This window comes from Anopheles stephensi, chromosome 3 (assembly GCF_013141755.1).
Source record: "Anopheles stephensi strain Indian chromosome 3, UCI_ANSTEP_V1.0, whole genome shotgun sequence".
Taxonomy (NCBI): Eukaryota; Metazoa; Arthropoda; class Insecta; order Diptera; family Culicidae; genus Anopheles; species Anopheles stephensi.
In genome coordinates this window covers 76,199,172-76,211,811 of record NC_050203.1, presented here as the reverse complement: position 1 = coordinate 76,211,811, position 12,640 = coordinate 76,199,172, and the positions used below count along the sequence as shown (strand labels likewise).

The window sequence follows — 12,640 nt, the reverse complement described above, 5'->3', positions numbered from 1 at the left end:
TAGTTTCCCTCTCTCGCTCGCTTGCTTCTTACTATCAGCTGTACTGCTGACGGAGAATCGTGCAGGTCCACTACTATTCCCGATGGCGGTGCCGTGACCAGGATTCAAGCTGAACGTGTGAGTGCTCCCTCCGCTCGTGTGTCGGGGCCGGTCGTGGATCAGCGATAGTTTGCTTTGCGTCGTTGAGCTGGATTATCTCAGCTGACGTAGTGAACCTCCGTGGACGTGATTTGTTGTGACAGGATCGTCTTGGACAGTTGGCTGGTGTGCGTTTGATGGACTAATTTACTAAATAATTTAACGACCTTCTTTAAAAGGGAACATCTCGCCCTAATTTTACAGTATCCTTCCGCTATTCTTCAACCTCAAAGCAACCCCATTCGATCCCGCATCCCACTCGTCCTGTCATCTGATAACCGGCGAACCAACTGGCGCAAAGATCAAAACAACCCCCCGTCAATGATGCGTATCGATTAACCGTGCGCATGCGTCATTCCAATGCGGCCGGCCATCACCAGGGGAAGCTGGCCCAGAATGCGAGTCCAAGCAAAACCCAGTTCAAGCAGCCCTCAGGTTCAAAAAGGTGCTTGGCTGGGGTCGTAAAACGGGGTTCCACGCTCAAGGGTGCTTGAACGAGATGCGAGCGACGCAGCACAAGAGGAACCGGAAAACGAATGGATCGGCGGTGATGGTGGCCGATGGCGCGGAAGTGTTTGAAATGAGGTGATAATAAGTGACACTTCTGCCAGCTCTGTGCGTGCGTGTGTGTGAGGATCAGTATTATGATCGACAATGGCAAGCGCAATAACAAGAGGGTTGAGAAAACGCAGCGCATCTATTCTTAGCTTCCGATGACCTTCTATCAAACAAGGAACACGGGGTATGCCCGGTAAAGTATGCAATCGGTACAGCACGCCCGAGACTGACCGTTCGCTTGGGGATGTTTTAACCCGCGATCGACTAATTGGGATTTGAATTTCATCTGAAGCTTTCGTGCTACACATTAGCGCAGATATACGTGACGTAACAGACTTTACGCTAAACAACAAGTGATAGTCATTAAACGGTGCGTACAATCGTTCTCAAGCTCCAGTGAGAACTGGCGATGAGTTAAACGGTGTTGTGTTCTCTTTCTTTATCGGGTACGGTAGCGCCGTAGTATGACTTATCGATATCGACAAGACGATGAACGGCTCCAGTGTCATACACGGTCTGTGTTGTAGAGAGTGGTGAGGGTGACAATGTTTTTATTTCCTTTCGACGTGATCTGGTGCACTTAAACGCTCTGCCCGTGCTTTCGATGATTGGATGTATGTTTCAAAATATTGCGTTCTGTCTAAAGAGAGTCGGGTATGTCTCTGGCATTGGGCTATGTGGATGTCAAGACCCATTTTCGGTTTCTGGGTTGTTGTAAGAATTATTCATATTTGAACAGGAGAAAATTTTTGAGTCGTCCTTAATAGACTTTGACGTAACACTTACTCTTCAATCTCTATAGAATAACTTCATCAGAGAGATTGACAACTTTCTCATTGCCTCATTTATGTTCTCATGTCCTAATTAAATGCCCATACGTAATGTTCACCACGTTCAGAGATATCAAAATCCCGAATCGTGTAGATCTCTAAAACCAAGCCCTGGACATTCTTACAAGGCTATGGAGGATTTTGGTAGAAAAACTACATTTCAACAGTTATCGCCAAAATGTTGCTTGATAAAATTTGCTTCAAAATGTTGCAATCTTCTAGTCTCAAAGATGCAGGCTGAACCCTTTCCTCGTAGCAATTTACTATCCGGTTATGTGATCAACATAATTCAACGCGTCTTGATATTTAACGGACTTGACCTTGAAGATCGCCGAACTAAAGAGTGGATTCCTAGTAGAGAATATTCCAAAGAGAATATTTTGTTTAAAAAATGATATCAAAAGCTTCACAAACTGCTGAGCTGTTTGGAATATTTTAGAATTTTTTTTCCATCATTTTTTGCCTTTAACCTCTGACTGTAGTTATGACGTTATCGGAAGTAATCAGCGGGAGTCTTAATTGTTCCCCACGCAACATGACCTTCCAAAATCACTAATTACACAGCCTTTTGCAGAGCCGTTTTTGCACATCTCACCTTGTAAATGGTTGCCGAGCAACATCTCCCCAACCAATACACTTCATTTACGGCAGGAGACAACGCGACTAGTTCGTCCACCACCATTAGCCTATTCCGGCCCCGTGCTGTCACTAATGCGATAATGTTCACGCACGTCCTGCTAGAAACTCTTCCTCTATCTATTCTAGCTCCTAATGGTAGTGTGTGTGTGTGTTTATGTTGGTATGATTCGGCGTGTACGATAGACAAATTTAGCGTCCAGCCGAGCAAAGTTTGGCGCGAGCGGATTTGAAGCAAGTGACCAGGTTCAGGTCACCGACCGGCCCATATCATAAATTGCCGTCGAGACGATGATAGACGACACAAGACGATTCATTGAACTGCCGAAAAAAAAAACCCCGCCACCCCACACGCACACACACAAACCAAAAAAGGTGGGAAATAGTTCCTCCCCCCCCCCTCCCCCTTCTCTCCTTACTTGCCTGTTTGAGGTGAAGCTCCACTGCATAGAGGAGTCGATTCGTGACCTCCCGAAAATCTTCGTGCAAGCGGCTGATGAAGAATGTGTGACTGCACTTTTGTGACTTGCAGAACAGAACCGCAGCACCGCACACACTGGCACAAATGCGCATCGACTTTACCCCAATCCTGGTGGGGAGCGTACGGGTGGAAGTGGAGGAGCGGGAGGGATGGCTCGCTTCGATTGGAAAGGCTTTGAACTGCATCAATGCCATTTTGATTGAATTCAATCAAATCTTTCGCGTTCTCCTGCCACACCAAGCGTCCCACAATCGTTTGGCCGGCGGGCCGTTTCGCGCTTGCGCCTCCTTCGGTCTTTGTGTCATAATTGATGTCGAACGCGGCGACGGGCCGTGCCGTTCCTGCTCCCTGCCAGGAGGTTCGCGTTCTTTCATTCACGCGCTCACCAAAACAATGTCCAACGAGCCGATAGAGATCGCCCAGTTTCTGATCGATGTCATCTGTGTGTGAATTTTCAAAATGAAAGAGAGAGACAGAGAGAGAGATCGAGAGACATAATTCAACACCACACAAACACATGCAACGCTCGGGACTCACAGGAGATAGATACACACAATTACAAAAAAAAACATTTATTTTTCTCCCGCCCAACAACACGCACCACTATACAAAACACGCTATAAAACAGGCAAAACAAGGCAAGTCTTGGTATGTCCCTCCCAATTAGTCCTCCCCCCCCCCCCCGCCCCCCCTCCGGGAAACAGCCACCACCGTAACCACTCTGGCTCTCACCACTATATCACCAGCAAAATCAGACGGGGAAGAGTTTGACGAACGGTGTCAACGCTAGCGCCTCGTTCGCGATGTACTGTAATCGTTTCGCCAACTGCATCCGAAGGTCCTTCTCGATCAGGCGCATAAATTTGGCGGGTGCAACCGATCTGCCCCGGTCCGGGCCGAGGTGACGTACGCTGTCTAGATGTTCGCTCAGCACGTAGCTGCCGATCGACATCTGGTTGATGCCGAACTGGAGCCGCAGATGCTTGTTGCTGGACGTGCCGCTCGCATCCGTCATGCTGTACAGTGTGCCTTTGGCCACGAAGTCTACTATTGTGTTACCTGGGGATGATAGGGAGTACACTTAGATGGGGATTTGAAGCAAAAGCTTGATGCCGGGATACTTACGAATGGAGAAGGTTAGAATAGAGTTCTCCGTCACTTGATGATCTTGGAAGGTTTCCGTGGAGAAGAGACCCAACATCTCCAGGGCCGGCAGCAGGGTCGTCACGTTAAATTCTAGCTTATCTATATCCATTCTAGAATTGCGGGAAGGGGGAAATTAGCTTACACTTGCGAGTTCACTTCACACACACACACACACGGTCACGTACCTCACATCTTGGACGAATGCGTTCTTCAGCCCGACTAGATATCGGTTCACGTACACGGCCCTAACCTGCCGTTCCTGGAAGATGGTCATGTTGGGCAGATACAACGGATCGAACGGTGTGATCGTGTGCTTCGGCGAGATCTTTCCACTGGACATGTAGTTGACAAACTGCTGGATCGATGTGCTGACACACTCCCGCACCTCCGTCCCGCTCCGTGGACACCCTTCCGCACCTCCACCTCCCTCACCAGCTCCGGCTCCTGCTCGCAACGCGCAACACCAAGACAGAAAGAAAAACCGAGGATAAAGATTATCTTCACCGATAAGAAACGATCGGATGATGGTCGGAGGGTGGCTTTAACTTACTCATTGGTGCACCACCGACGCTATCCAGCCGGAGGGAAACGGATGCCACCAGCAGCAGCAACAGTGTGCAGATATGCTCGACCGCCGATACCATCGTGAGCGAAAGCGAAGCCTTGGGTGGGGTTTTTGTTTTTTTTTTTTGTTGGTGTTCGTTCGTTAGCGCACGAGTTCTTGACCGGGAGAGATCGAGGACTGCGCAGTACCGCACGCCACGATCGATCGAGCACAAGTGTCGCGACGCATACCGTTGCGACGCTAAAATTTGTTGCGAAAAATTATCGTTCAACCCGCCGGTTTCATCTTCTAACCACCCCACGGATTGCTCTCGTTTCCCCCTCGGACACACACATACACACTGGCATCAGACCCGGTTTTCCTGATCGTGTCAGCGTGATCGTGTGACATCTCGGTGTACTCTCACGACGACCAGCACAGGCACCGCGGACAGTGCTTGGAAAGCCGGCAACGGTCCGGCGCGAAACGAAAACAAACGAAACATTCGATCAATTGAAATTCGCGCTGATTTAATTAACTGTGTTTGACAAATGGCGCCTACTGTGTGGTAGCTATGCAGTAGCAGCAGCAGCAGCAGCAGCCGCAGCATCGCTACTGTCACGGTCGCTAGGCTACGGTGCGAGAGCAAAAGGAAAGGGCGATCGAGCAAGTGTGTCCTCCCGAGTGTGTGCCCAATTGGATCACACTGCACGCTACACTTGACACTGGCCAGCAGCAGCCTGACGAGTCGCCTGAAGTTAAAACAGTGGCAGTTCTCGTTCGATCATCGATCTTCCATTAAAACGCAATCGAGCGCCGTTGGAGATATGGAAGCGCACCCAAAGTGTTCTGGGCTTCCGAAAATAGGTACAATCAAAATTCATTGAGAGAATTTGGCTCAATGAAGTGGTCCGTTTTTTGACGGGGTGGGGACGGGGAAGTGGTTCAGTGGGGTGGGATCGGTGGGGTGGAGGGAAGTGAGGGAAGATGGCGCGTGCGTTTCACTCGCATTGTCCCAGGTCAGGGATCGGTTGGAAGCGGTGTGTGAAAGAGAGGGAGAGAGCGTGAGAGATTGAATGAGGCTGTGCGTAAGAAGGTTGCGTGCAAGTGATCGTGTCAAGTGCGTAAGAGGGTTGTCTGCAAGGTGGCTTAAGGTGCGTTCCAGATGTCCTTAGACATGCGAAAATTGTGGATGCATCATCAGAAAGATGTTGCGATTTCATCAATAGACGTATAGAAATTCAAGGCGATCATTGTTCATTCTCTTTTCTTTGATTAAAATGGCGAGTCTTGCTTGCAGCTTCAATCTCTTGCATTAAACCTTGCACAAAACCCCACAAACTCACCTCACAATTGCATACAACGTCTCACAATTAACGTCCCTTCACGAATGGTGAATTTCTCATCCGATGTTCCCCTAGGTTACCTTCCAACTCCTGTTTTAAATCACTTCGTTTATTATAAAACAAAATCGTCCCGACACTGGCACAGCGCCAACAGCCTAACCACTAAGCGTATGTACAAAAAAACAATCGTCTAGCCCTATCACAGGTCGTGGCAAACCCTTATGCTAGTACACGGTAGGGAAGAACCGTTCGAACGGTGCCAACCGCAGGATCTCGTTCAGCAAACGCTGAAACCGATCCTGCAGACTGTGCATCAGATCGCGCTCCACCACCGGCAGTATGTCGCGGCCCCGTATCTCCTCGAACCGCTCGCTAAACTGGCTGTAGTTGCCGCTCATCGTGAACCACCGAAAGCCGACCGTATGATCACCGATCTGCTGGCTCCAATCGGTCACATTCACTTTCAGATACACTCGATCATCACTTTCGTACGTGTAGCCTTTCAGTTGCATCTGGATTGAAGAGTTTCCTGGAGCGAGAAATAGCAACCGGATGGATGAGAAGGTTCCGGCATCGGGAAAACTTTGCAGAGGACTTACGTATGGAGTAGGTCATCTGGGACCATTCGGCAACTTTAGAGGGCGTCGGGAAGCGTATCTCCGCATGGTACGAACCTCGCGTGTCGATGGCGGAGATGTGAAACTTAAAGTAGAACTCCAGCCGCGTTATGTCAGATCTGCAAAAAAAGAAAGAAAGGTGTTGGTGGTGATCTTGTAGCTCGTGCCCCGCGAGTGATCTCTTACCTTACGTCAGTGATGTACATGTTCCGGAAGCCGGTCGTCTGCCGGTTGCTAAACCTAGACACCACATCATCGTTTTCGATCAGTATCGCGTCGGGCAGGGTGAGCGGATCCAGCGACGGTACCGTCGTCCGATCGTTGATCGTCCCGCTGTACATGTAGCTGATGTAGTACTGGATCGCACGCTCCATGCATTTGTTCAGTGTGGGACTGTTGCGGGGACATCCGGTCGCTTCGTATCCAATGCCTGCGACATTCCCCGAAAGAAAAGAACGAAAGAGAAATGACTGGTGAGCAAAACAGGAGGGAGGGGTTTTATGCTGACTTCAGCTCAGCTGTAACCGAAAGCGCACTACCCGAGCGTGATATTTTTTGGCAAACCAACCAGCAAGAAGAGTTACTTTAGAACCCATAAATCATGCCACCTAACGGACGCACCACCGTGGTGTGGTGTGGTGTTTGCTTTATAAAACTGTAAATCTTGTTGGCAGTTCCTTTTTTTCCTGTCTATCGTGCACTTCCCAACACCGCAAGCAAGCACATACACATACTTTGGGGGAGATGTGCTAATTGAATTAGTTAAATGGGCTGGAAGCGGTGCTCTGGTGCAGGCAGCAAACTGATGCCGATTTTAATGGTCACATTACAACGACCAGCTCCTCAATTAATCGTACACTTCAATTAACCTTGGCCGGATGGGGGGCGGTGTGTGCGTGTGGTTCCGTCACTTGATTACGATATCGCGCGGAGGGAGGATGTGACCAGGCTCTAGTAGCTCATTTGAGGCGTCATTTACTAGTGAGCTGAACATGGAGCTGCTGTTGTATAGATGACATACTCTTTAGCACAATGGCTCATTTGTTACTTAGGTCAATTTTTTCTCCTTGATTCTGACTCTTCTTCTAAGTCTTGATAAGCTACATCCATCTATGTTCGCATGTCTAATAAGCTTAGTCCCTCATTAACTGAAACTTCATCTCTCTAGAGTCTTAACTCCTATGAGCTATAGCCCTATTTTTCGCATTCTAATTCAATTGCCACTCTTTTTTTCTAGCGTTGCATATCCAAAAGCTCCGGTTCTTCATTAGCTAGTACTTCTTGGGAATCAACTAGGGTCTCCTATGAGGTATAGATCTGGCCTCAGGATTTGTTTTATCTTTTCTTTGTCTGTCTGTCTGTCTCTGACTGTATAGTAATGTTCTGTTTTGTTCTCTTAGTTCTATATTTTCTACTTCAAATATCTTTTGAATTTGTTTATCTCATTGTATCTTTCATTTATTTTTAATTTCTACTTTTTACGTTAATTTAGTCTTTTTTTAGTAATTTTCTTATCAGAATTGTCTTTTATACGAAGAAGAGTATCTCTATTCTTGTCCCAGATTCGCTTAGATGTTTAACAGGATCTATTTTCTTCTCTCATCATTTTGTTCAACTTATACTTGAATAATTCGTTGTCCAATATGATTGTGTTCATTTTGTTAACCTCGTCATCTATTTTTCCCTGTTTTATGTCTCTTTTTTCTATGTCTCTTTAAGTTTCCATTATTCTGTCAAGCTTTTTATCCAAAGTTTACCAATCGGTTTCTCTTCTTTTTCCAAATTTTTAGACTATTTTCACTTTCTTCCACTTGTATGCGAGCTTGAAGTCACTGAATAAGTTATTATCCTTGCATTGCAAATTACTAAAAAATAGACTTCTTGTTCAACGACTAGTCACAACACACACACACACACACATTAATCTCAGTGTGACACGCGTGGCCTCTTCCATCTTGTTATCGGACGGCGCCGGAAGTCGTTCATACAAAGCCACGGTTTTACTGGTTTTCACTCTCCAACAAACTCGTTAACCACGATAAGCAGCAATAAAACAGCAGAAAAATCACACTGGATATTTATAGCTAAACTGAGCGGCACAACCACTTGCCACCCAACAATCATCACCATTACTCTTAGTTGCGCAAATTCGCAGAAAGGTCAGCCCGTCGGGACTGGTACTTCCGCGTGTCACGAGGCCACCCTTCTTAAGGTAACGGGGGGACTCATCCCCCGACAACCTGTCTCTTTCTCATTTCTCCGACCTTTTTTCCTACTGCTTTCGTTTCGCACGTTCCCAAACGAGTTGCAAATTGATGGCCTTCACCCATCCAGTTGACCCCCACCCAGGACACACACACACACACACGCACGCATGCACAATCACACCCCGCATGGTTGGGAGTGGTTTGAATATCATCGGAAATTGCTTGCCTCATTCACTCACTGCTCGTATCACTTTGCGAGCGAAAAGAAGGTGTCTGTTGGGCATCATAAATCCACGTGTGTACGCAAGGTTCCTACGAGACGCAAGATCTGTAGAGTACGCGGACACACACACACACACACACACACACACACACACGGGGGAGAGCATTCAGGAAGTACGGCGAACAACGGCACCCAAGGTCAAGGTGCCGGCGGTGCGAACTTGTTTAGCGATTAAATTAACACCGCAATGCGTGGACACGTCCACACCACTTTGTCGTCTATGGCACGCGCACTTTGGATAACGTGGGGTCATAACCCTTTCCGCACACTAGCAAGCATCGGGAGAAATAACCCTTTGCTTTGTCTTCCGATTCGATGACACTTACGCGTGAAGCCTTCGACAGACACCGGAACTCCAACCGTCACGATCAGCAGAAATGTTACCGGGAGGACCCAACGATCTTCCATGGCTTTGATCGTGTTCGATCTTCTCGAGCTCGATTACCGATATCCTTAGAAGCTCACTTCGCGATCGTCTATTGTCGGTTCTAGACCTCCAGAACTACTGGAGCGTAAGAAGAGTAGGCCGCCAACTGCACCAGACCACACGGGAAAGAGAACTAACGCGGCCATTTGAACGTGGCTGAGCAGTGAGTGAGTGAGAGTTTGGGTTGGCATGTTGTTACTATTTCCACCCTGCCCGCATTCCGGTCGGTTTTCACTCTTAGCCACCTCCCCTAAGGGAGAGGGTTGGAAAATAGCTTAGAGGCCTCCCTTAAAGAAGTCGGCGAGAGAAATGGATGGAGAATGCTTCAAATTCCAAACTAACGCGAAAAAAAGTTCCCAAGTTGAAAGAGAGAGAGAGCGCGCGTTTGGTTGAGAGAGTCTTGGAAGACGTTGGAAAGAGCCACTTGATCACTTGATCCTCCCACACCCTCGTCGCTTCCTCCTCAACCCACCAAAGCGACTAGGGAATGTGGGTGGGTACTCGCTGTTGCTTTCTTTCTTCTGCTTTCGCAGCGCTTTTTTGTTGTTCTCTTGTCGAATAAACAGCGAAAGATGCTGAGCTTGTCATAATCATAAAAATGTGAGCTCTCTCTCTCTCGCTCGCTCGCTCTCTCTCACGTACATGGGCGAATTCCAACCCAAAGACGACGACGACGCTGGGAAACGTGAGTCAGACAGACCGAAACGAATACAAAAAAAAACCCTCGCTGATAAGCACGAAACCGGCAAATTCTTCTTGACGCGCCCTTCTCCCTCTCCCTCTCTCCAAACCCCCCTCGATTCTGTCCCTCCCGTCGCGCAATGGACGACGACGCGTGGGGCAAATTAAAATTGATGTGCAAATTGTTACGATGACACCGAACCCATCCCACCGTCCCCCTCCCAAACGGTTGGCAAAAGCGTGCCGCACGAAGACTTTCATTTCCGCGCCGGTCCGATCGACAATGGCAAAAGGCCAACGAGGGGTGCGAGATGGATCTGGCGATCGCCCCATTATCGGTGGTTTCCTTGGAAGTGGCTTTTGCGATCTGTTCTTGCTTGGTGCAATGCAACTGCTGCCACTCCATGGCTGCAGCAATAAACCAACTGAAGTGAGTAGTGAGAGGAACGATGCATTATCTAAGGTCTATGCGAGATCTAATCAGCGGTGATAAGGGATGAATGCACTGCGAGCTACAATTTGCAGAACGTTTTATCAGTACGGCGAAAGTGACAAATTCTAGGGAAGGGAACGTTGAAACGTGCCATGTCTTTGCTGCTCGCCGTGGCACGTGACCTGTGATTAATGCAAGATAAGGTGAATCATATTGTTTACGATGGTTTTGCAAGTCTTCCATTTCTTATCGTTCGTTTTATCGGCGTGAATCATAAATATTGTAAGCCCATATTGAGCAGTAATTGGTGTCATAGGTCTGATAAACTCCTCACAATTTTTCAAAGAGCCGTGCAGGGATAAAATTATGAAGCAACTCACATGAAAGCAGCAAACAGATCAGCAGAATTCTACACCTTTAAAGAACTTTAAGCTAAGAGCTTCGAGCTTCAAAACCCCGTGGCTTAGTGAAGTCATTTGACTGTGGCAACTATCAAGCCTATTCCGGCCTATTGTCGGCTATTTGACAAAATGTACAGTGATGATCACTAATGTAAGGGCACTCAAAAAATTGCCTTAAGATATTTATATATTCTTAGTTCTTATTCATATTTAATTTTATCTCTCACTATGAATTTCCTTGAGTTATAATTAATATAATAACATCTTAACGATCCTTTTTTATAATAAATGTTCTATTGAGGTAGCTATCGGCAAAATAAAGCCCAATGGCGGGTCAAGCCCCTTTTAGGCTCTACGCACAATGGAAAAGGACGGCCTCTTACTCATCAAATCTGCTGACTGGACGGGACTCTTAAAAGTTCGTGCATATGCTTAGTTTGCTTAGTCTGGAAGAGTCCCTTCGTTGATTTACCACAACAATATCAAAAGGGCTTCCAACTCCAACCTAATTTTTCTTCTGTGAAAATTGAGCCAAGAATATTCCAAGTGTAACACCTATCGTACGTAGGGCTGATTACTTTACTACGGGTAAAATCAAGTCATAAAAAGCCAGAAATGGCAGGCCGAGACCTCTGGAGGTTGTAGTGCCAAGGAAGAAGAAAAAAGAACACCTACCATAGCAGTATATAATTTCCATCATGATCTTCTGCTGCTTATTTGGCCTAACAACCTATTAGGTCATGCCTTTCATTTATGGCTTAGACTTAAAGAAACCACTTAGTTGGATAGTCAGTCCTAACTACGGGGGAACGGTCCGGATGGGATTTGAGCCCCGGTACAGCCGTGTGAAGACCGTCGCTGTTGTCGCCTTTACCACGAGGCCGCTTCTCATGTTACCTATTCTGATTACATGCGAATTTGTTACTATCCAGACCTCTTAGGGCAATCCCTCTTGAGGTTTAGAACAAAATAAACAAAAAAAATACATCAGGTTACTACAGGCGTTACAGCACTATTTTAAAATTTTAGTTTAAACTTGAAAACCTCTTTACAACACTACGACCTCGAGAGGCCTCGATCTATCTCTTATAGAGATCTTATCATTGATTTAACTCACCCGTTAGGCAATTCTTTGTACTAAAAATTCGCTAGAATATGGTAACAGTAACAGTAGCAAAAATGTTGAGCAACATCGTACAAAAATTGACAACCAGCACTGTCATTGGTAATTGAACCAATGTCATTGGCAGCCTCGGAGGAGATGATGTATGAGGTCGAAAAACTCAACAATTCAACAACTCAACTCAGCGCAAAAGTGTGATCATTTTACCATCAATTTTAAGATGAAAAAATGTTGTCATAATTACTCAGATTAACTTCAGGTGGAACTAAGACAATCATTACATAAATACCTACAACAATGTTCCCATTCCCGTAAGGAAACGCCACCTTTAATACTTTGATGGACTTGTCTGGAAGGTAAAGTGTTAAACACAGAAGAATCTCGAAGGATAGTTTGCAGTAAAAAAAGAAGCGAAAGACGTTTATGACAACCGTTTAATCGCATTCCGATATGTTAATCAAATCGCTTCTCCATGACGTACTTGTAAATGCATAATCATCGAGATCGGGCTAGATCAAGCTAGTGAAATGTCTAGCACACTACCGATGGCGCTCACCACTCACCAATGACGCACAGGCTCGTACATGAATCATATCGTCTTTATGTTCTAGCGCCAATTGAACCTCGCACACTGCCACTGCGGACCAGCGCAAACGGCTAAGGGCAAGGCATGAGAAATTCTCATGCCGCCGCAAACAACGCGCAACAACCCATAACCAATCGAGCGTATAATGAAAGCGAAGCCGATAAGTGAGCATTATTATGATGTGTGTGTGTGTGCTTGTGTAA

The 12,640-nt window shown here is 46.7% G+C and overlaps 2 protein-coding genes across 3 annotated transcripts; both read right to left on the bottom strand.

Annotated features, from left to right (window-relative positions):
* Positions 1-2,887: 2,887 nt before the first annotated feature.
* Positions 2,888-5,627, bottom strand: LOC118510808. 2 transcript variants are annotated; one of them, XM_036053126.1, is made up of 5 exons: positions 4,340-5,627; positions 3,975-4,233; positions 3,769-3,899; positions 3,376-3,702; positions 2,888-3,083 (listed from the first exon to the last, which is right to left on the bottom strand). In XM_036053126.1, the coding sequence occupies exons 1-4, from the start codon at positions 4,431-4,433 to the stop codon at positions 3,395-3,397; spliced, it is 792 nt and encodes a 263-aa protein (XP_035909019.1). In that variant the 5' UTR covers positions 4,434-5,627; the 3' UTR covers positions 2,888-3,083; positions 3,376-3,394. The 2 variants fall into 2 exon arrangements, with proteins under 2 accessions (XP_035909019.1, XP_035909018.1); XM_036053125.1 differs by lacking the exon at positions 2,888-3,083 and having other exon boundaries at positions 3,187-3,702.
* A 140-nt stretch (positions 5,628-5,767) lies between these two features.
* On the bottom strand, positions 5,768-9,531 carry LOC118510809. Its single transcript, XM_036053127.1, has 4 exons — positions 9,113-9,531; positions 6,483-6,726; positions 6,279-6,415; positions 5,768-6,208 (listed from the first exon to the last, which is right to left on the bottom strand). The coding sequence occupies exons 1-4, from the start codon at positions 9,192-9,194 to the stop codon at positions 5,904-5,906; spliced, it is 768 nt and encodes a 255-aa protein (XP_035909020.1). The 5' UTR covers positions 9,195-9,531; the 3' UTR covers positions 5,768-5,903.
* Between the last annotated feature and the right edge of the window lie 3,109 nt (positions 9,532-12,640).